Raw genomic sequence first — 21,076 nt, 5'->3', positions numbered from 1 at the left:
TTTGCTGCATGTCATTGTGGTATATATCATGTATTGATTGATGAATGTTTAGTTTGTGACTTTATTTGAAGCAGAAATAATATGTGAATGCTTCATTAATTCCGACTTGTAACTACGCACTTCGTCCGAGCACATTATCACACGCGTCATGCAAGCCATCTTAAATGACCACCTAAACTGTCATTTGGCAAGTTAAAAGCTGCCAAGGTTGCCCGGCTGGCAACAGGGAAAAAAAGTTAAACGAGAGCCCTGCATATATAAGTGTATTTATGAATTAAATATTCATGACTAAATATGCCAGAGTTTTTAATGTCACATTTTTGGTGTCCAAATTGGTAGTAAAACAATGAAGATTTGTTTGTCATGAAACATGTTTTTGACTTTCGGTCTTGAAGTTATCTAATTTATATCTGTTATTCATAAGGTTTCACATGATGGGTAGATTTTTGTTAAAAACAGTGTATTAGTGTAAAAAACTCAATGCATCTTGCCATGCTGCAAGATGCACTGAGCGATATCGACTGGAATATGTTCCAAGCAAGTTCCAGTGACGTCAGTGAGTTCGCGGAAGCAGTCACGGACTTCATCGCAACAATAACCGATAACATTGTCCCCACGGTAAGGGTAAGCACCTTTCCGAATCAAAAACCCTGGGTGGACAGGTCCGTTCGTGTTGCCTTGAATGCTCGCACCGCTGCCTACAACTTGGGCCTGGCATCAGGAAACATGGACGTCTACAAGGTAGAGTCCTACCGACTGCGAAGGGCGGTGAAGGACGCAAAAAGGAGGTACAGGGACAAGATGGAGTCACAGATGGAGCAGCAGGACACCAGAAGCCTGTGGCAGGGGCTACGGACTGTAACCAACTACTGGAGCACCCCTTCCTCATCCGCATGTGCCGGCACCTCCCTAGCTGATGACCTGAACACCTTTTACGCTCGTTTTGAGATGGGCAACACCACCCCAGGTCTGCTGACTATCGACAATACCGCCAGCGGGCTGGCTACCGAAGCTGAAGGGAGGAATGTGCACACATTCTCGCTGTCTGAGCACGACGTGAGGAGGGCACTGACACGGGTGAACACAAGGAAAGCTGCAGGCCCCGATGGCATCTCGGGGCGAGTACTCAAGTCCTGTGCTACGCAGCTAGCTCCGGTGCTCACTACATTATTCAACCTCTCCCTGGACAAGTCCGTGGTCCCTGCCTGCTTCAAAAAATCCATCATTGTACCGGTACCAGAAAATGCCTCCCCAGCCTGTCTGAATGACTACCGTCCGGTGGCCCTTACCTCGGTAGTCATGAAATGCTTTGAGAGGCTGGTGAAGAAACACATCTGCGCCTTCCTCCCTCGCAACATGGACCCGTTGCAGTTCGCATACCGTCCGAACAGATCCACGGACGATGCCGTCTCCCAGGTTTTGCACACCGCTCTCTCTCATCTTGACAGCCAGAAGGGGGGCTACGTGAGGATGCTGTTCATAGACTTCAGTTCAGCCTTCAACACGATAGTCCCCACAAGACTGGCTGGGAAGCTACTGGAATTAGGGCTCAACACCCCCCTGTGTGCTTGGGCCCTGGACTTTCTCACCGCCAGACCCCAGGTAGTCAAGATGGGAGGGAATACATCAAAGTCCTTCACCCTGAGCACAGGATCGCCCCAGGGTTGCGTCCTCATCCCCCTATTGTACTCCCTGTACACACATGACTGTGTGGTTAGGTTTAGCTCCAACTCAATAATTAAGTTTGCTGATGACACTGTGGTGGTGGGCCTGATCTCAGACAACGATGAGAAGGCCTACCGTGGATTGGGTGAGCTGTTTTAAATATCTGGGAGTCCACATCTCTGAGGATATGACATGGACATCACACGCCGCAGCACTCGTGAGTAAGGCAGCGCCTTTACCACCTCAGGCAATTGGGGAAATTCAGAATGTCTCCGAGAATCCTCGAGTGCTTCTACTCAGCAGCTGTGGAAAGCATCTTGTCCGGAAATATTACCATCTGGTTTGGGAATTGCTCTGCCCAGGACAAGAAGACTCTGCAGAGAGTAGTGCGTTCGGCCGAACGCACTATGGGAACTTCACTCGCCCCCCTGCAGGAACTACACAACAGGAGGTGCAACTCCAGAGCCAATAAAATCATGGGAGACCCCTTCCACCCCTGCAACGGAATGTTCCAGCTGCTACGGTCAGGCAAACGCCTCCGTTGCCATGCGGTGAGAACGGAAAGGTTGAGAAGGAGTTTCTTCCCAGAGGTCATTCGGATTGTAAACTCCCATCTCACCAGGGACTAACTTTACTGAACGTTTTTCCTTCCAATATTTAATATGTAAAATAATATGTGTGTGTTTATGATTGTGTTTATAGTTTGTTTGGTTGTTTGTTTGTCTTTTTGCACAAAGTCCACGAGCATTGCCACTTTCATTTCACTGCACATCTCGTATGTGTATGTGACGAATAAACTTGACTTGAAAAACTGAATAATAATCTTGTTCCTCAAAATCTCTCCAGTATTGTAAAAAGACACATATTCTTTGCATGCAGTGACTGCTTGAAGTCTGCGATTCATGGACATCACCAGTTGCTGGATGTCTTCTCTTGTGGTGCTCAGCCAGTCTTGTAGTGCAGCCATCGTTAGCTCACGCTTGTTTTGGCGGCTAAAAGGCATGCTCAATTGGGTTCAGGTCGGGTGATTGACTTGGCCAGTCAAGGATTGACCATTTTTTAGCTTTGTAAAACTCCTTTGCTGCTTTAGCAGTGTGTTTGGGATCATTGTCTTGCTGTAGAATGAACCGCCGGCCATTGAGTTTTGAGGCATTTGCTTGAACTTGAGCAGTTAGGAGGTCAGAATACACTTCAGAATTCATCATGCTACTATCATCAGCAGTTCTATCATCAATGAAGATAAGTGAGCCAGTACCTTCAGCAGCCATACATGCCCAGCCCATAACACCCCACCACCGTGTTTCACAGATGAGGTGGTATGCTTTGGATCTTGGGCAGTTCTTTCTCTCCTCCATACTTTGCTCTTGCCATCACTCTGATACAAGTTAATCTTTGTCTCATCTGTCCACAAGACCTTTTTCCAGAACTGTGGTTGCTCTTTTAAGTACATCTTGGCAAACTAACCTGGCCATCCTATTTTTGCAGCTAACCAGTGGTTTGCATCTTGCAGTGTAACCTCTGTATTTCTGCAGACAGTGATCATTGACAAATCTACACCTGACTCTGAAGAGTGTTCCTGATCTGTTGGACAGGTGTTTGGGGATTTTTCTTTATTATAGAGAAAATTCTTCTGTCATCGGTTGTGGAGGTCTTCCTAGGCCTGCCAGTTGCTTTGCGATTCGTAAGCTCACCAGTGCTCACTTTCTTCTTAATGGTGTTCCAAACAGTTGATTTGGGTCAGCCTAAGGTTTGGCTGATGTCTCTAACAGTTTGATTCTTGTTTCTTAATCTCATAATTACTTCTTTGAATTTCATCGGACCAACGTTGGTCCTCATGTTGATAAACAGCAATAATAGTTTCCAAAGGTGATGGAAAGACTGAAGGAAAAACTAGGTGCTGAGAGCTCTCTTATACCTGCATATGATTAAGAAGACAATTAAACACACCTGAGCAATTACAAACATCCATTAACTGAAATGGGGGGGGGACTATGTATGAACATAGCTGTAATTTCTACATGGCAAAACCATAATATATAAAAGTGGCCTTTAATAAAATCTGTCAATGTGCACTTTAAACCACATGTGATTTTCTTCTATTACAAATCTCAAATTGTGGAGTACAGAGGCAAATAAATAAATGATGTGTCTTTGTCCCAAACATTATGGAGGGCACTGTAGTCCGACTGTGATCTCATTAAATGGCAAACAAGTAACGGAGCTGAATGTCTTTAGAACTGGTATATACTTGGAAACAAGAATAAATTGACCGAAAAATGTCCATGCAAATTTGTCGATGGAAGAGATATTATTCAGTTTAGATGCATTTGAATCCCCAGTGAGATGATTTGACAAGTCATTGTTAGCCTTTCAGATGTTTATTTGTAATTGAAATTTCTACTCTGGTCAAGAATGCATCTGATCAAATGTGATTTAAATTGTTAAACATTTAAGCATCTCTTCAAATAAATCTGTCCACAATTGTCATAATTGATTTTTTGGTATTTATATGTTACTGGCATGGCAAGGTTCAAAGGTTCATTTATTGTCACATCCACCAATTGGTGTAGTGAAATTCAAGTTGCCATTGCAGCACATTAAAAAGAATACAAACATAACAATAATAAAGAAATTTAAACATAAAAACATCCACCCCACAATGGTTCCCACTGTGAGGGAAGGCGCAAAGTTCACTCCCCATCCCCATGTCCACCCATAGTCGGGTCTATGAGGCCTCCGCAGTCGCTGCTACGGGGCGATGTTACAGGCCCTTCTCGCCGGGTGATGGTTTCCCCCTCCCCCCCCCCACCTGAAAAAGACTAAACTCACTAAAAATAAAAAAAGAGAGGTGAAAAAACAGGCAGCTGCAGGCTGGGCAACCATACCCATATAGGACGGCGCCCCCTTACAGGCCATCATTTAACACACATTCTTAATCCTCTAAGAGGGTGGACCTGCTTTGTACTACTTCAGATTGCACCACAATCTTTGCACTATTCTGCTGTTTTACATTTGGTATTGCAATGTTGCAGTTATCACTATCATGTATGCTGTTTACCCTGGGCTTCCTACAAACAAGGAATATCTTTGTACCTGGTGAACATGACAATAAACTGGTGGTGAGTGGCCACCTTGAACTGCTGTGGTAGCTCTCGCAAATATACTCCCACAGATTCAGATTCAGATTCAATTTTAATTCTCATTGTCAGTGTACAGTACAGAGACAACGAAATGCATTTAGCATCTCCCTTGAAGAGCGACATAGCAAACGATTTGAATAAAAAAAAATAATAAGTGTCCGGGGGGGGGGGGGGGGGGGTGGTGATTGGCAGTCACAGAGGTACGTTGTGTAGTAGAGTGACAGCCGCCGGAAAGAAGCTGTTCCTCGACCGGCTGGTTCGGCAACGGAGAGACCTGTAGCGCCTCCCGGATGGTAAGAGGGTAAACAGTCCATGGTTGGGGTGAGAGCAGTCCTTGGCGATGCTGAGCGCCCTCCGCAGACAGCGCTTGCTTTGGACAGACTCAATGGAGGGGAGCGTGGAACCGGTGATGCGTTGGGCAATTTTCACCACCCTCTGCAATGCCTTCCGGTCGGAGACAGAGCAGTTGCCATACCATACTGTGATGCAGTTGGTAAGGATGCTCTCGATGGTGCAGCGGTAGAAGTTCACCAGGATCTGAGGAGACAGATGGACCTTCTTCAGTCTCCTCAGGAAGAAGAGACGCTGATGAGCCTTCTTGATCAGAGTAGAGGTATTGTGGGTCCAAGAGAGGTCATCGGAGATGTTGACTCCCAGGAACCTGAAGCTAGAAACACGTTCCACCTCAGTCCCGTTAATGTGGATGGGGGTGTGCGTGCCGCCTCTGGACTTCCTGAAGTCTACAATGAGCTCCTTGGTCTTCTTGGAGTTAAGGGCCAGGTTGTTGTCAGCGCACCATGCTGCTAAGTGCTGGACCTCCTCCCTGTAGGCCAGCTCATCGTTGTTGCTGATGAGGCCAATCACCGTTGTATCATCTGCATACTTGATGATGGTGTTAGTACCATGTACAGGTGTGCAGTCATAGGTGAAGAGGGAGTAGAGGAGGGGGCTCAGCACACAGCCCTGAGGAACGCCGGTGTTCAGGGTGAGGGTTGAAGAGGTGTGCTTGTCTAACCTCACAGACTGGGGTCTGTTGGTTAGAAAGTCCAGTATCCAGTTGCAGAGGGAGGGGTCGATGCCCAGGTTACCGAGTTTGGTGATCAGTTTTGATGGAATAATGGTGTTGAATGCTGAGCTGTAATCTATGAACAGCATTCTTACATAAGTGTCTCTGTTGTCGAGGTGGGAGAGGGCGGAGTGAAGTGCCGTTGAGATGGCATCCTCTGTACTCCTGTTCTTGCGGTAGGCAAACTGATAGGGATCCAGTGTGGGGGGTAGGCAGCTTTTGAGGTGTGCCAGGACCAGCCTCTCGAAGCACTTGGTGATGATGGGGGTAAGTGCAACTGGGCGGAAGTCGTTGAGGCTTGTCACAGTGGAGTGTTTTGGCACTGGCACGATGGAGGTGGCTTTAAGGCAAGTGGGGACAACTGCTTGGGCAAGTGACAGGTTGAAGATGTCAGTCCAGACGTCTGTCAGCTGCGCAGCACAGGCTCTGAGCACGCGCCCGGGGATGCCGTCAGGGCCAGCAGCCTTACGTGCATTAGTCCTACTCAGTGCCACGTACACGTCGTAGGGGGTGAGTGTGAGGGGTTGGTGATCGGCAGGTAGCACAGCCTTGATGGCTGTCTCTAGATTGTCCCTGTCGAAGCGGCCATAGAAGTGATTAAGCTCCTCAAGGAAGGAGGCGTCGCTGGATGTGGGGGTGATGTTGGAGGGTCTGTAGTCCGTGATGGCCTGGATGCCTTGCCACATGCGTCGGGGGTCGGAGTTGTTGTTGAAGTGCTCCTCAATCCTGAGCTTATGGCAGTGCTTGGCCTTCCTGATGCCCCTCTTCAGGTTAGCCCTGGATGAACTGTAGGCTCGAGCATCGCCTGACCTGAAAGCGGTGTCCCGTACAGGGAATGGGAAGGAGATGGAGTACTTACACCCAGCGACAGTGATTGTATTTCCAAATCAGGATAATGTGCCTGCATTTAGTGGTGTTCCTTTGCCATTGTTGTTCTATTCTAGGTTATATTAATGTTATATTTGTGATAGATTATCTATGAATTACCTATGATTATCCTACAGCTGTTAAGGAAATAAAATATTTGCAAATAGGTTCAATTGCCAATAGGTCTTTAACTTATTTAATTTAACTAATTACCTCTCAGATAATTAAGGTGAGTGGTGGCAGTGTATAATTCCATATAATTAATAACTACAGGAATTGGTGGTTAATTTGTATGTTGTAATATTCATTGTAATTTATATTACAAAAACATTGAGTTAATTTATTTATAAAAGTGTTTCAATGTTTTTTTACAGATACAGGCCATGAAGATGATGGTACGGTGGTTGATGGGAATGAGGACCAACGCAAATAAATCAGGAACCTCTACCTTGAGATTGCTAACTGCAATATTAAATAGCGATGGTGACCTGACAGAGCAGGGGAAAATTAGGTGTGTAATAACCATTTGAGACTGCATGTGCTTTTCGGGTAGGTTTTGTGTTTGCTTTACCAACTTGCAGGATCAGTAGGATTTTTGAAATCTAATTAAGATTTTGCATTACAATACATTAGTTTTACATTACAATAGTTATTAAATGCTTGGTTTTCCATTTTGTGCATTGTTTAATTTGGAAAGATAAATCAAATTCTGATAACAATTTCACCCAATTGACATGAATCAAGAAATAGGGTGTCTGAATAAAGCATAGAATTACATTAGACAGTGGGCTGGGTAACAATCATACATAATTTAGCTCATTTTGGTGATAAAGTGCCGACAAATTAATGAACTGAACTAATATATATTTCTGAGATTAGGTGATTTGGCTGTGGGATCAGCAAGATAAATATTGCTGCCTGGTTAGAGGAAAGAGATTTTTTTTTTTTTTTGTAATATTTTTATTAGAAGCAAACATATTATAAACATTTCATGTATATCAGTCATACATTATTAATATTATCAATTGCGGATTGGTTCTGCTTCTAGTATTTTTTTAAGATAGAGAAAGAGGGAAAAAACCCCACAAATGTCAAGATAAAAAAAAGAATGGAATGATTTACTAATAATACATCTTTGGAGATAGGTTTGTGGATTATAAAGTATAACTTTTCATCTAATCCTGAGTTCAAGCTTCAGTTAGGTTCCCGTGCTGAACCGATTTACCCCTTCAAATAGTCAATGAATGGAGACCATATTCTAACAAGGAAGGAGATTTCAATACATGCCAATAGTATAAATTATTTTGGTTCTGTCTCGGCATTAAACACACACAGTTATTGTGCAATCTTGCTTAGAGACAGTAACGTGTTTAAAGATATATCCCAGGGATTTGTTTTAGCTTTGGTCTTTAACCAAAACTATTTTTCTTTGACGTGAGGTTTTTGCTTTATTTGCACTCTGGAAAGGGTTCAAAATCATTTTTGAAGGGCTGCAAGGTTTCCTTGATCTTTTTTTAATCACCTGCAAACCCTGTGCATTTGTTACAGCTTGCAGGCGTATCTATAAAAATGAGTTTTGCTACAATTGTCAATTAGTTTCACTATATCATTGTCTGCCTTGAGGAATGTTTAAAACATGTTGAGGTTTCTTTTTCAATCAATAAATTCAGAATTGAATTGTGTGTTTAATGCAACGCAAATAAAGGAACCTAATTTAACTGTACAATTGTAATTTAGTTTTAAATAGTATTTTAAAAGTTCAGATGCTTACCGTTCCGTATTCATAATAATGTCTTCCTTTGGTGCTTTAATGAAACCTCCGTGAGAAATCATAAACTGCCTTTAAATTCTGTTTAAACGTTAATTGAAAACAGAATGAGATTGAAGGAAACTGATGTCTTTTGTGCAGACATAATATTAAAATGTTTTATTTAGAACGTTCTTTAGAGAAATACGGTGCAATTAATAAAGAGGTTATTTAAAGCAGAGTTAAACACCAGTATGGTTTTTACCCAAATCATAAATTTACAGTGCAAATTATCACCCAATTAATGTCTGTTTTCCTGCTTTCCCCTGCACAGCAAACCTGATATGTCACGTCTGCGGCTGGCAGCTGGTTGTGCTGTTTTGAAGCTAGCACAGGAGCCATGTTACTATGAAATTATCACCCTGGAACAGTTTCAGTTATGTGCACTGGTAATGAATGTAAGTGATTTTTATCTCTCTTTAAATGTAATTTCTATTTTTGGCAGCTGTCTGGGTACATTTATTGCTTTGGATTTCCAGATATAAATACTATGTCTGTTAATATTCTCTCAGTGGTGAGCGGGAGATCCTTAATTTTGCTTTGAAAATATATTGCAAAATAAAGCTGATCTTGAAAAATCACTGAATATTTTTGACCTGCTTCTATCATTGTACTTTCTGTCCCACAATAAACCAACTTTATTTGACAATAGTGAATAACTTTGGTTTACAGACCCTAAAGATCTATTTGCAACCTCATAATATTTCTTTAGAGAAATTTATTTAGATATTCCTGTCACAAAACACATTTTACATCGCAATAGGATTTTATCAACTGTACCAAATTGTCGTTTATTCTTTCCAAGGAAAACTAGAGGGTATACGTTTAAGGTGGGGGGGGGATTTAAAAGAAGCCTCCACTGATTATAATTCCATTTCAAATTCATTGGTTGTACACTAGGTCAGATGCTAACGTGTAATGATAGCATAGTGGTGTAACTAGTAGAGCCATTGTTTCATGCCAGAGACCCAAGTTCAATCCTGACCGATAGTTCTGTCAACATGGAGTTTGCATATTTACCATGTGACTTAATGGGTTTCCTCTGGGTGTTCTGGATTAAGCCCCCGCAAACCAACAATGTGCTGGTTTGTAACTAAAAGGCTACTAAATTCCCCTTAGTGGTAAGTGAGTGGTAGAATTTCAAAGGAGTTGGTGAGAATGCAATGATAAAAAAATAGGATTAATGTAACATTTGTGTAAATGGGTGTTAAGTGGTCGGTGGGCTGAATAGCCTGTTTCTGAGCTGTATCCCTCGGACTCTGTCTAAATATTAATATTAAGACCATTGTCATCCATATCCATATAACTATTATGTCAGATCTTGTATGTGGATTTGTGTGTGTGAGAGTGTTTATTTGTTTGTGTGTGATCACATCTTCTTGAAAAAACGACGCGCTAAGGGTAAACTTTTTACATATTCCGGTAAAGATTTTTCCACTGGAGTCCAAAATCGCCTTATCTGAAAAAAATAATGTATTATTTCTCGAGTTATTAATCAAAATGTTCACAAATCTGAAAAAACGTTGAACGAAAACCGGCTGGCTTTCGCTGATGACGTCACAATGGATCTGGATGCTGATCCCCGCCTCTTTCTTATTGGCCTCTCTCCTCTCTCCCCCCCCCCCCCCCCCCCTCTGCCAACCCCTTCCCCCCCCTCCCCCCCCCCCCCCCCCCCCCCCCTTCCCCCCCCCCCCACTGCCCCCCTCTCTCTGCCCCTCTCTGTGTCTGCCCCTGTCTCTCAGTCTCTGCCCCCTTTCTCTCTTCCCCCTCTCTCTACCTCCCGCTCCCTCTCTAGACGCGCCTGCGAGTTGGGGGCTATGCGTGAGTGGATAGGGAGGGGATGGGGTAAAAGGAGCAAATTAATAATAATATATATCAAGGGGGCGGTTAGTGTGTGTGGTGTGGTTGGGGGGGGGGATGGTTAGTGTGTGTATGTGACGCTGCAGGCCGCCACCCCCCCTCCCCCCCGCAACTGCGGGTTGAGGGGACGGGATCCACTTGCTCTAGTTTCACTTAAAATCCAGTCCTTTTGCCCCTGTTCAGAGTTAGCTAGTTCATCAGTATGGTCCTGGCCTGGTAGTGCAAGTGGAAGCTGAATTGATTGTGAGCGAGTGGTCCTTCGTAGCTCAATGTTTCACTTGCATCACTTATCATAGAATCAATCAATGCATTAATCAATCAGCCCATTGTCAATGTCAATCATCATTGCTCATCTATACTAATCCCATTTACCAGCACAGTCCACAGCCTTTTCAAATGGGTGAGAGTAAGCTGAATGGATTTGACTTGTCAGTTTTCTTAGAGGGATATGATGTGGAAATTTTCCAGTTGTTCTGAAATTGTTTAGCTGTTTGAGAACCACTTCTGGAGCACGTCTTCATTATCATTCCTGGGACATGACTTTGTTGCAAGACACTGTCCCAACGTTATCTCTAAATCACTGACAACACTGCAGTCGTTGGACAAATAACGGGTATTAACAAGTAATAATCTGGTTGAGTGGTGCCAGATCAACAATCTTGTTCTCAGTGCTAGCAAGACGAAGGAGTCGATGACTTCAGGAAGGGAAAACTGAGCGATCGTGCAGCTGTCATCATTGTTGGGACAGCTGGAAAGAGTCAGCAGTTTCAAGATCCTGTGTGTGCACATCTCTAATGATCTTTCTTGGGCCCTGGGATATTGGTAGAAATTCCAGGGCATTATATTTAATTCTTCCTTCCACCTCTTGATGATAAATGTATTGTCTAGTGTACACCTAGTGTACAAAATATATATTTATACATTGAATAATCTTCTAATCAACTAAGCATGTTTTTAGAAGAATTTGAATTTGGAATGGATAGCTGACTTTAATCAACCAAGACTGTTTGAAAGCTAGAAACAAAGAACTGCAGATGCTGGTCAATATACAAAAGGTCAAAGTGCTGAAGTAAGGTAGCGGGCCATGCAGCATCTCTGGAGAACATTTCGTTTTGAGACCCTTCTTCAGAGCTGCTTGTTTGAAAGCTAAGTTGTGCTGTGTTTGTGGTAAAAGAAATGTTCTTCAGTTGCTAATCGCTCCAGAATATTTTCTCAGTTTGCTTTCAAGCACTTGAAATTTATTGGAATAAAGGATGCTTTTTCATTGCATTAAAGCAAAAAGCATCACTATATTTAAAATTATTATCCCATTGTACTTGTTGCCATGGTAACTTAAGAACCTCTGAGTTAGGTCATCGGTCAAGTCACACAATAGGGTTGAGCACATTATCAAAACCAGCACTTCAGTACAGTTTAAAAAGGAGTGCTACATTGTTGGAGGTTGAGTTTGAGGTCAGATATTCAATTAAAATTCTGGCTTTCCTTTTAGGTAGATGTAGGCAAAAATACATACTTGCAGTACTTGAAGGCACCAAGGTCTTTCCATCATGTGTCTCACAGTGAATGTAAGAGAAATGAACCTAATCACCAAGCTCGCTGCTTTTAGCTTTTTATGTTGGAAAAGAGATGCATGTCTACTTTGTTTAAAAAGGAACTGCAGATGCTGGAAAATCGAAGATAAACAAAAATGCTGGAGAAACTCAGCGGGTGCGGCAGCATCTATGGAGCGAAGGAAATGGGTAATGTTTCGGGCTGAAACCCTTCTTCAGACGAGTTTTGGCCCGAAACGTTGCCTATTTCCTTCGCTCCATAAATGCTACCGCACCCACTGAGTTTCTCCAGCATTTTTGTCTACCTGCAAGTCTACTTTCACCAATAATCTGCTGCCTGAAATATTTTTGTAGCTGTATAACAATTTATAGTATTTATAGCATGGATACAATTTTGTCCTTTGAATCATACCAGGTCACAGTAGAACGGTCCACTGTGGCCAGCCTCTTTCTCTTTAGCCCCAGAATTATATAATTTCAAGTGAATTTACACTTTCCTTTTGAAAGCCCTGATTAATTCTTCAGCAGTCTTCCTGACAGAGAGGTCCTATTCATCTCCAGTAGATTTTTATTTTAGTTTACCTTGTATTCCATTTTTAAACCATGTTCCTGGTCTTTGAATTATTTGCTGATTTCAGAAACAACTCTATTTACCCTATTTGACTTCATCTATTTATTGGATTTCAGCGGATTGAATTTGTAAAGGATTGGCTCTTTGAAGCACACAAGTAGTTGGATTAGTGGTGGATTAGTCAAGCTCTTGTGTGACTTCTGCCGAGTATCATCTTTGCTTAGAGAAATCTGATTAGAGAGTGATCTAAATCTTGTTTGAGAGGCATTCACTTTCATTATTGTGATCTTATTTTCATTCTTGAGCTGATCCAGTGCAATGTTGGCAATCATGCACTGAAATGTAGGTGTTTTTAGGTTTAAGTTGTCATGTGAAAAGCTTTGTTTTGCATGCTATCCAAACAGATCAGATACATTGTACATAAATAAAATCGTCAAACTCCAGTACAATAGATAGTGTGTCACAATGGTGCAGCTGGTAGAGCTGCTGCCTCACAGTGCCAGAGACCCAGGTTCTGACCTTGGGTGCTATTTGTGTGGAGTTTTGCATGTTCTCCCTGTGACCTGCATGTGTTTCCTATTTTTGCTTCGGTTTGCTCCCGCATCCCAAAGATGCGCGAGTTTGTAGGTTAATTGTCCTTTGTAAAATAGGCCCAAGTGTGTAGGGAATAATTGGGAAAATGGGATAACATAGAACTATTGTGAACGGGTGATAAACAGTGGGCCGAAAGTCCTGTTTCCATGCTGTATTTCTCAACTAAACATACAGCAATGGGGAAGATGCAGACTGCAGAATATAGTGCTCAACATTGTAGTGCATCAGTTCCAAACACAAAGTCCGATGTTCACAATGGGGTAGAGGTGCATCGGGCAGTACCCTAACTTGTGGAAGATCATTCCAAAACCTGATAACAGAGGAAGAAGCTGTTTCAAGCATCTGTATCTTCTGCCAGTCGGGAGCAGGAATGACCAGTGGTGGGACAAGTCTTTGATTATGTTTGCTGCTTTTCAGAGGCAGTGTGAAGTGTTGATAGTCATGTTAATAGGACAGAGGAAACAAAAAGGGCAGGTTGAGCTAGATGGGAAGGGGGTAAAGGTGAACAGTGATATGTGGGTCGGTCCACTTAGGCTACCAATGGTAGGCAAGGAAGGTGATAATGGGAATAATTAAGGGAGGCACAGGGCAGGTAAAACCAAATGGGGGAGGAGATCTGGTTGGGTGAAATGTGTAGTTATGGGCGGCTGGACAGGGAGGGGTATGGGGTATTCTGAGGAACGGAGTTGGATTTGAAGGAGATGGAGAGAGCAAGGTTACATGAAAATGGAAAATTCAATGGTCATACAATAGACAATAGGTGCAGGATTAGGCCATTCGGCCCTTTCAGCCAGCACCGCCATTCAATATGATCATGGCTGATCATCTACAATCAGTGCCCCGTTCCTGCCTTCTCGCCATATCCCCTGACTCTGCCATCTTTAAGAGCTCTATCTAACTCTCTTGAAAGCATCCAGAGAATTGCCCTCCACTGCCTTCTGAGGCAGAGAATTCCACAGCTCTCTTCGTTCTAAATGGCTTACCCCTTATTCTTAAATAAGGCCTTAATGTGGCCCCTGGTTCTGGACTCCTCCGACATCGGGAACATGTTTCCTGCCTCTAGCATGTCCAAACCCTTAATAATCTTATATGTTTCAATAGGATTCCCTCTCATTCTTCTAAATTCCAGAGTATACAAGCCCAGCCGCTCCATTCTATCAACATATGACAGTCCTGTCAGCCCAGGAATTAACCTCGTGAACCTACGTTGCACTCTTTCAATAGCAAGAATGTCCTTCCTCAAATTTGGAGACCAAAAATGCACACAATACTCCAGGTGTGGTCTCACTAGGACCCTGTACAACTGCAGAAGGACCTCTTTGCTCCTATACGCACCTCCTCTTGTTATGAAGGCCAACATGCCATTCACTTTATGCTGCTGTATCTGCATGCTTATTATCAGTGACTGATGAATAAGGATCCCCAGAACTCGTTATACTTCCCCTTTTCCCAACTTGACACCATTCAGATAATAATCTGCCTTCCTGTTTTTGCCACCAAAGTGGAAAACCTCACATTTATCTACATTAAACTGCATCTGCCATGCATCTGCCCACTCACCCAACCTGTCCAAGTCATCCTGCATCCTCATAGCATCATCACAGGTTCAGACTGCCACCCAGCTTTGTGTCACCTGTAAATTTGCTAATGTTACTTTTAATCCCGTCATCTTAATCATTCATGTATATTGTAAATAGCTGCGGTCCCAGTACTGAACCTTGCGGTATCCCACTAGTCACTGCCTGCCATTCTGAAAGAGACCCGTTTTATCCCTACTCTTTGTTTCCTGTCTGCCAACCAATCTTCTATCCATGTCAGTACCCGGCCCCCATACCATGTGCTCTAATTTTGCAAACTAATCTCCTATGTAGGACCTTATCAAATGCTTCTGAAAGTCCAAGTACACTACATCCACTGGCTCTCCTTTGTCCATTTTCCTAGCTACTCCTACGCTTTGCGTCCTGTCTGCCAGCCAGTTCTCTATCCACATCAATACTGAACCCCCAATACCGTGTGCTTTAAGTTTGTATACTAATCTCTTTTGTGGGACCTTGTCAAAAGCCTTCTGAAAGTCCAGATATAACGCATCCACTGGTTCTCCCTTATCCACTCTACTAGTTACATCCTCAAAAAATTCTATAAGATTCGTCAGACATGATTTACCTTTCATAAATCCATGCTGACTTTGCCCAATGATTTCACCGCTTTCCAAATGTGCTGCTATCCCATCTTTAATAACTGACTCTAGCAGTTTCCCCACTACCGATGTTAGACTAACTGGTCTGTAATTTCCCGTTTTCTCTCTCCCTCCCTTTTTAAAAAGTGGGGTTACATTAGCTACCCTCCAATCTTCAGGAACTACTCCAGAATCTAAAGAGTTTTGAACAATTATCACTAATGCATCCACTATTTCTGGGGCTACTTCCTTAAGTACTCTGGGATGCAGCCTTACTGGCCCTGGGGATTTATCAGCCTTTAATCCATTCAATTTACCTAACACACCTTCCCGGCTAACCTGGATTTCACTCAGTTCCTCCATCTCATTTGACAGAAAGCTGGGTGGCAGTGTGAACTGTGAGGAGGATGCTATGAGAATGCAGGGTGACTTGGGCAGGTTGGGTGAGTGGACAGATGCATGGCAGATGCAAATTAATGTGGATAAATGTGAGGTTATCCACTTTGGTAGCAAAAACAGGAAGGTAGATTATTATGTAAATTGTGTTAAAGTTATGGTGTCAGAAGGCTTTCGACAAGGTCCCACATAAGAGATCTTAAAACAAGATCTTAAGCAAACTTAAAGCACACGGTATTGGGGGTTCGGTATTGATGTGGATAGAGAACTGGCTGGCAGACAGGAAGCAAAGAGTAGGAGTAAACGGGTCCTTTTCAGAATGGCAGGCAGTGACTAGTGGGGTACCGCAAGGCTCAGTGCTGGGACCCCAGCTATTTACAATATATATTAATGATTTGGATGAGGGAATTGAATGCAACATCTCCATGTTTGCGGATGACACGAAGCTGGGGGGCAGTGTTAACTGTGAGGAGGATGCTAGGAGGCTGCAAGGTGACTTTGATAGGTTGGGTGAGTGGGCAAATGCTTAGTTAGATGTGGCCCTTGTGGCTAAAGGGATCAGGGGGTATGGAGAGAAGGCAGGCACAGTATACTGAGTTGGATGATCAGCCATGATCATATTGAATGGCGGTGCAGGCTCGAAGGGCCGAATGGCCTACTCCTGCACCTATTCTCTATGTTTCTATGACTCCAGCATCTTCACCACCTCGGCTTCCCCAGGCTAACTGGTCTTTAATTCCATTTTCTCTCTCCCGCCTTTCTTAAAACATGGGATAACATTAGCTACCCTCCAATGCATAGAATCTATAGAACATTGGAAAATGATCACCAATGCGTCTACGATTTCTAGAGCCACTTCCTTAAGAACCCTGGGATGCAGAACATCAGGCCTGGGGATTTATCAGCCTTCAGTCCCATCGGTCTACCCAACACCATTTCCTGTCTAATGTGGATTTATTTCTGTTCCTCTGTCACCCCAGATCCTCTGGCCACTAGTACATCAGGAAGATTGTTTGTGTCTTCCTTAGTGAAAACAGATCCAAAGTACCTGGCAACTCATCTGCCATTTCCTTGTTTCCCATAACAAACTCACCTTTTTCAGTCTTCAAGGGTCCAACTTTGGTCTTAACTAATTTTTTCCTCTTCACATTCCTAAAGAAGTTTTTACTATCCTCCTTTATATTCTTGGCTTGCTTACCTTCATACCTCATATTTTCTCCCGCATTGCCCTTTTAGTTATCGTCTGTTGGTCTTTAAACATTACCCAATCCTCTTGCTTCCCGCTCATCTTTGCTACGTTGTACTTCAGTTTTATTTTTATACTGTCCCTGACGTCCCTTGTCAGCCATGGTCACCCTTTACTCCCCTTGGAAAATGTCTTCCTCTTTGGAATGAACTAATCCTGCACCTTCTGTATTATTCCCAGAAATACCTGCCACTGTTGTTCCACTGTCATCCATGCCAGGGTATATTTCCATTCAACTTTGGCCAGCTCCTCCCTCATGGCTCCATAGTCCCCTTTGTTCAACTGTAACACTGACACCTCCGATTTACCCTTCTCCCTCTCAAATTGTAGATTAAAACTTACCATATTATGGTCACTACCTCCTAATGGCTCCTTGACCTCAATTTCCTTTATCAAATCCAGTTCATTACATAACACTAAATCCAGAATTGCCTTCTACCTGGTAAACTCCAATACAAGCTACTCTCAGAATCCATCTCGGAGGCACTCCACAAACTCCCTTCCTTGGGGTCCAGTATCAATCTGATTTTCCCAGTCTACCTGCATGTTGAAATCTCCCATAACAACCGTAGCATTACCTTTACGACATGCCAATTTTACCTCTTGATTAAATGTGCACCATATCCAGACTACTGTTTGGGGGCCTGTAGATAAGTCCCATTAGGGTCTTTTTACCCTTACAATTCCTTAGTTCTATCCATCCTGACTCCACATCTCCTGTTTCAATGTCACCCCTTGCAAGGGACTGAATTTAATTCCTCACCAACAGAGCTACCCACCCCCTCAGACCACCTGTCTGTCTTTTCGATAGGAGGTATATTCTTGAATATTCAGTTCCCAGCCCTGGCCCTCTTGCAGCCATGTCTCTGTAATTCCCACAACATCTTACTTCCCAATTTCTAACTGAGCCTCAAGCTCGTCCACTTTATTTCTTATACTTCGCACATTCATATACAACACTTTGACTTTGGTATTCACCTCCCTTCTCACACCGCTTACAATTGGTGCTGACCTTACTCTCTTATCGCATCTTGAACTTTCCTTCCCTTTAATTTGTGAGTCTTTTGTAACTTTTCCTGTACTCACTTCCCCTTTAACTCCATCTTTATACCACCAATTGGTCAATCCCTGCCCCCCCCCCCCCCCACTATTTTGTTTTAAACCTGCCCTTGTCTATCCCTAGCAAACCCGCCTGCCAGAACGTCGCTCCCCCTCCAGTTAAGGTGTACCCCATCCCTTCACCCGTTTGGTTCTATCTTCAACTTGAAGAAGGGTCTCGACCTGAAACGTCACCTAATTTTGTTTTCCAGAGATGCTGCTTGACCCACTGAGTTACTCCAGCACTTTGTGTCCTTTTGTCAGGTTAAACATTGTTTCCAATTAATAAGATGGCTATTTTCTTTTGCCTTTCAGTAATATTTGCTTATTTACAGGATGAATGTTATCAAGTGAGGCAGATATTTGCACAGAAGCTTAACAAAGGACTTGCCAAACTACGACTACCACTCGAGTATATGGCAATTTTTTCACTGTGTGCAAAGGACCCAGCAAAAGAAAGAAGAGCACATGCCAGGCAATGCCTGGTGAAAAATATCAATATTAGGAGGGAATATCTCAAACAGCACGCAGCAGTGAGTGGTAGGTATTGCGTAGATTTAAGAAATAAAATAACCGACTGCTGCAGCAGAAACGAATTGTCTTTGATTTTTCTTATTCTCAGAAGCATTCAGCATCTTTTTCTTTAAAACATAGAACAGTGCAGCACAGGCCACAATGTGCCGAACATAATGCCGTTAAACTAGATAACATATTTCAATGCTGCCTTTGCTGATGTAATTAGGCAAATCCGTGTTGGTATTAAATAAAACGTTTGTCACTTAATGATGCCATGTAGTTGTAATAACTTTCTGGAATAAATGGGAATTCTAATCTTTTTACTTTTGCACAACTGCAGAAAAATTGTTATCATTGCTGCCCGAGTACGTTGTTCCATACATTATTCACCTTCTTGCACATGATCCAGATTATGTAAAGGTGCAGGATATTGAACAGCTGAAGGACATTAAAGAGTAAGTATGCTGTTTAATCTAAATGTAATAGAGCAGAATTTAGCTGCACAGTCGCAAGTGTATAGGGAACATAGTACCGGCGGAGAATTAGTCTTATGGGACATTGTATACAGGAAGGAACTGCAGATGCTGGTTTACACTGAAGATAGACAAAATGCTGGAGTTACTCGGATTTCTCTAATTTCAAGTAACCCTTGCCTCCCCCACCCTAGTCGTCCTAGTTTTACTGTTTGTATCCCTCGTTATCACCTTCTCCACTGCCAACAATGGACCATCAGTGATCTGATCTGTTCTGTACCTTTTCATAACTTTAGTTTCCCTCCCCTGACTCAGTCTGAAGAAGGATCTCAACCCAAAACGTCGCCTATTCCTTTTCTCCATAGATGCTGCCTGACCCGCTGAGTTACTCCAGTATTTTGTGTCTTTCCTATGGGACATTGGTGTTAATAATTATTGTGGAGGAATTATCATCGGTCCTTACTGTTTGCTGACTATAGATCTATAGAGGGCGGTCACGGTGGCACAGCGGTAGAGTTGCTGCCTTACAACGAGTGCAGCGCCGGAGACCAGGGTTCGATCCTGACTACGGTGCTTGTCTGTATGGAGTTTTTTTACGTTCACCCCGTGACCTGCGTTGGTTTTCTCTAAAATCTTCGGTTTCCTCCCATGCTCCAAAGACGTAGTTTTGTAGGCTAATTGACTTGGTAAATGTAAAATTGGCCCTAGTGGGTGTAGGATAGTGTTAATGTGCGGGGATCGCTGGTCGGCGCAGATCCTTTGGACCGAAGGGCCTGTTTCCGTGCTGTTTCTCGAAAACTAATAACTAAATCTAGTTACAGAAGTGGTGGATCTGCTTCTGAGGTCTAGGACTTTGGAGATGAGTTTGGTTGTGTCCATTTAATGGATACAATGGAGCATTTGAAGGAAAGGTTGTCTGCTTTTAAACTCTGTTAAAGGCTCCTCATTAAAACGTTAAGTAGTGAAGTAGGCAAATGTGCCTGTTTTAATAAAATAGTAAAATTGTATTTTATTCAGTAAATTTTTATTTTTAAACTGGTTAGTTTAGAGATTCAGCAGGGATACAGACGCTTCGGCCCACCAAGTATGTACCAACCAGCGATTCATGTTACACTAACACAAACTACACACCAGGGACAATTTACACCAAAGCCAATTAACCTACAAACTTCAACGTCCTTTGAGTTTGAGAGGAAACTAGAGTACTCAGGAAAAACCCATGCGGTCACAGGAAGAACGTGCTAACTCCGTACAGGCAGCACCTGTAGTCAGGATTGAACCCAGGTCTCTGGCGCTATAAGGCAGCAATTCTATCGCTGTGCCACCCACCATTTTTCTCTTCAATTTTGTTTTCCAGGTGCTTATGGTTTATGCTTGAAATCTTGATGTCCAAAAATGAAAACAGCAGTCATGCTTTTATTAGGAAAATGGTGGAAAATATAAAACAGACGAGAGATGTTCAGGGGCCAGAGGATCCAAAGATGAATGAGGTTTGGCTGTAAAATTTCATGTAAATAATTTAGATATGCAAAAATCCAATTTAGTAGGGTTTGCAAAACAGTTTAAACTTGCAGCAATTAGAATACATGCTGAAAATATTCAACCAGTGAGGCAGGCAGCATCTGTGACAAATAAACTTCAAAACAGCATTACGTTTCTGCTTGATGATCTTCAGTCAGAGCTGATGCAAATTGTTCCTCTCTCCACAGATGCTGCCTGACCTACTGTTATGGTGGGTCAGTCGGCATCTCTGGAAAACATGGATAGGTGATGTTTAGGGCCAGGAGCCTTCTTCAGACTCATTGTAGGGGCGGGAACAAAGCCTGGTAAGTGGTGAAACAAGGGACTGCATGTGGTTAAAGTGCACATTGCATGTGGTTAAAGTGCACATTGTCAGATTTTAATAAAGGCCATTTTTATACATTTTGGTTTCACCATGTAGAAATTACAGCAGTGTTTACACAAAGTACCCCAATTTCAGGACACAATGTTCGGGACACAGTATTGTCATGTCAATGAAAATAGTCATGTTTAATATTTTGTTGCATATC

The 21,076-nt window shown here is 42.9% G+C and overlaps 1 protein-coding gene across 5 annotated transcripts in view; it reads left to right on the top strand.

Annotated features, from left to right (window-relative positions):
• Positions 1–21,076, top strand: part of pds5b (PDS5 cohesin associated factor B) — a 153,574-nt gene that overhangs the window by 100,187 nt on the left and 32,311 nt on the right. For all 5 annotated transcript variants that reach the window (XM_055636850.1, XM_055636851.1, XM_055636853.1 and 2 more), the window contains 5 exons: positions 7,113–7,249; positions 8,820–8,943; positions 18,372–18,576; positions 18,893–19,007; positions 20,383–20,515. In XM_055636850.1, the coding sequence (XP_055492825.1) occupies positions 7,113–7,249; positions 8,820–8,943; positions 18,372–18,576; positions 18,893–19,007; positions 20,383–20,515 (714 nt within the window). The remainder of the gene's footprint in view (positions 1–7,112; positions 7,250–8,819; positions 8,944–18,371; positions 18,577–18,892; positions 19,008–20,382; positions 20,516–21,076) is intronic.

This window comes from Leucoraja erinacea, chromosome 6, assembly GCF_028641065.1.
Source record: "Leucoraja erinacea ecotype New England chromosome 6, Leri_hhj_1, whole genome shotgun sequence".
NCBI classification, from domain to species: domain Eukaryota; kingdom Metazoa; phylum Chordata; class Chondrichthyes; order Rajiformes; family Rajidae; genus Leucoraja; species Leucoraja erinaceus.
This window is presented reverse-complemented; position numbering and strand designations above follow the sequence as displayed.